We start from the raw sequence: 1,739 nt of genomic DNA, 5'->3' as shown, positions 1-1,739 counted from the left end.
AAAAGAAACGTGTTCACGCACCACAGACGATAAGGTTAAGAGAGATATCAACTTTAGACCAGTGTACTTAAACATGTTTAACTATCTTACATTGGGTACGTTTACTGTCTGTTGAAGGAGACCGTTAAAAACATTGCGTGGGATCAACGTATCATAGATCACGAGTAGAAAGTTAAACAACAAAAAGAAAACGTAGATTATACATTATCTCGTCGAGTTATTATTGGCGGAGGTGTGAGGATGTTCAATTATTCTAATTAATCAACAATTACTTAAAATTGTTGGTATTTTAAAGACTTTTATAAGCATTACATCATCACTGGTTTTATTTAAAAGTTTTGCTAATCGACCAGTAACTTGCGGCTCAGCCAATATCCTGGATGCGTTCCCCAGCGTTTAGCTGTGCTAACAATGTGCAGATGTAACTCATTGGTTCATCAATGAACGGTCATTAATAAAAGATGCTGCCTATGTGTTCGTAGTAAGGCATAGAAAATAATGCCATCACCCATCCCAATTTCCCGGTTTTTGCCGAGGAGTTTAACGCCGACCAAATCCCTGAGGCCCTACAGTAGCCCCAACCAGTTCCAGGGCTGCCGTTTCTCTTATGCAAAGCCATCTCGGGCGTTACAACGGCGCTTTTGGTGTACGGTAATTTGGGATGAACTGAAGTTACTTGATCTTTTGGGTTCAGGTGGTTTCGGTTGGGTTTATAAAGGAACTTATTATGGTCAAATTGTTGCAATAAAAAAAGTGAGAAAATGCGTAAAGAACAAACTGGCGGCTCGGCAGAGTTTTTGGGCAGAATTGAACGTCGCTCACCTGCTGCATAAGAACATTGTGAGGGTTGTAGCAGCTACAACGTCTGTTCCCGCAAATCCAGAGGACGAGGACAGTGTGGGCACCATCATCATGGAGTACGCAGGAGGAACAAGCCTAGATCACAGGATTTACAACTGTACGGAACCCCTGGGAATGAGGGGATGTTTAACATTTTCTCACGATATTGTCAGTGGACTGAGTTTCCTACACAGTCACCATATAGTACATTTGGATCTGAAACCAGCTAACGTCTTCATTACCGAGGCGGGGCGGTGTAAAATCGGAGATTTTGGGTGTTCTCTCAAATTACCGATCGGCTGTGACTTGACTCCTACTGGCCAATTGCGGCACCTTGCTGGAACCTACACTCACCGGGCACCTGAGCTTCTGAAAGGTGGTCGTGCTACTCTAAAGGCGGATATTTATTCTTTTGCGATCACTCTCTGGCAGATGATGAGTAGAGATCAGCCCTATTCCGGCGATCGTCAGTGTGTGATGTATGCTGTAGTGGCTTATAACCGACGTCCAACTTTCTCCACAATTTTCGATGAATCCTCGTTGGGCCGCGGGATTCGATCAATCATCAGTAAATGCTGGGAATGTGAACCAAACCGTAGACCGAGTGCAGTTGAATTACTAGAAAATATTAATTGCTTAGAAGCACAGCTGTAGCATTATCTTGACAAACTTGTTAACTTTAAACTTCAATATATCTTTTAATGTCGCCCCTTTAAAAAAAAAAGCAGCATTGTCTAAATTTTTAAAAATGCTTGTGGGAAAAAAAACACTCCTGTCTTAATGCCCCATATACTGTGCTTTGCGTTAGCCGGGTTATAACAATTGGACTGGGAAGTAAGAACTTAACAAATGTTAATATTTCTGTTCCATAGGTTGGTAAACAACACTTCTGTTAGTAA

At 41.9% G+C, this 1,739-nt stretch overlaps 1 protein-coding gene across 1 annotated transcript; it reads left to right on the top strand.

Moving 5' to 3' along the window:
- The first annotated feature begins 498 nt into the window (after nt 1-498).
- On the top strand, nt 499-1,494 carry mos (v-mos Moloney murine sarcoma viral oncogene homolog). Its single transcript, XM_072569562.1, has one exon. The coding sequence runs from the start codon at nt 499-501 to the stop codon at nt 1,492-1,494; it is 996 nt and encodes a 331-aa protein (XP_072425663.1).
- The last annotated feature ends 245 nt before the right edge of the window (nt 1,495-1,739 follow it).

Source organism: Chiloscyllium punctatum, chromosome 5, assembly GCF_047496795.1.
Source record: "Chiloscyllium punctatum isolate Juve2018m chromosome 5, sChiPun1.3, whole genome shotgun sequence".
In the NCBI taxonomy this organism is placed as follows: Eukaryota; Metazoa; Chordata; class Chondrichthyes; order Orectolobiformes; family Hemiscylliidae; genus Chiloscyllium; species Chiloscyllium punctatum.
The sequence above is the reverse complement of the archived record's forward strand: the minus strand, read 5'-3'. Positions and strand labels throughout refer to the sequence as shown.

What these genes read in the sequence shown, in the direction of transcription:
- mos (XM_072569562.1), top strand. Translation starts at nt 499, where the DNA reads ATGCCATCACCCATCCCAATTTCCCGGTTTTTGCCGAGGAGTTTAACG.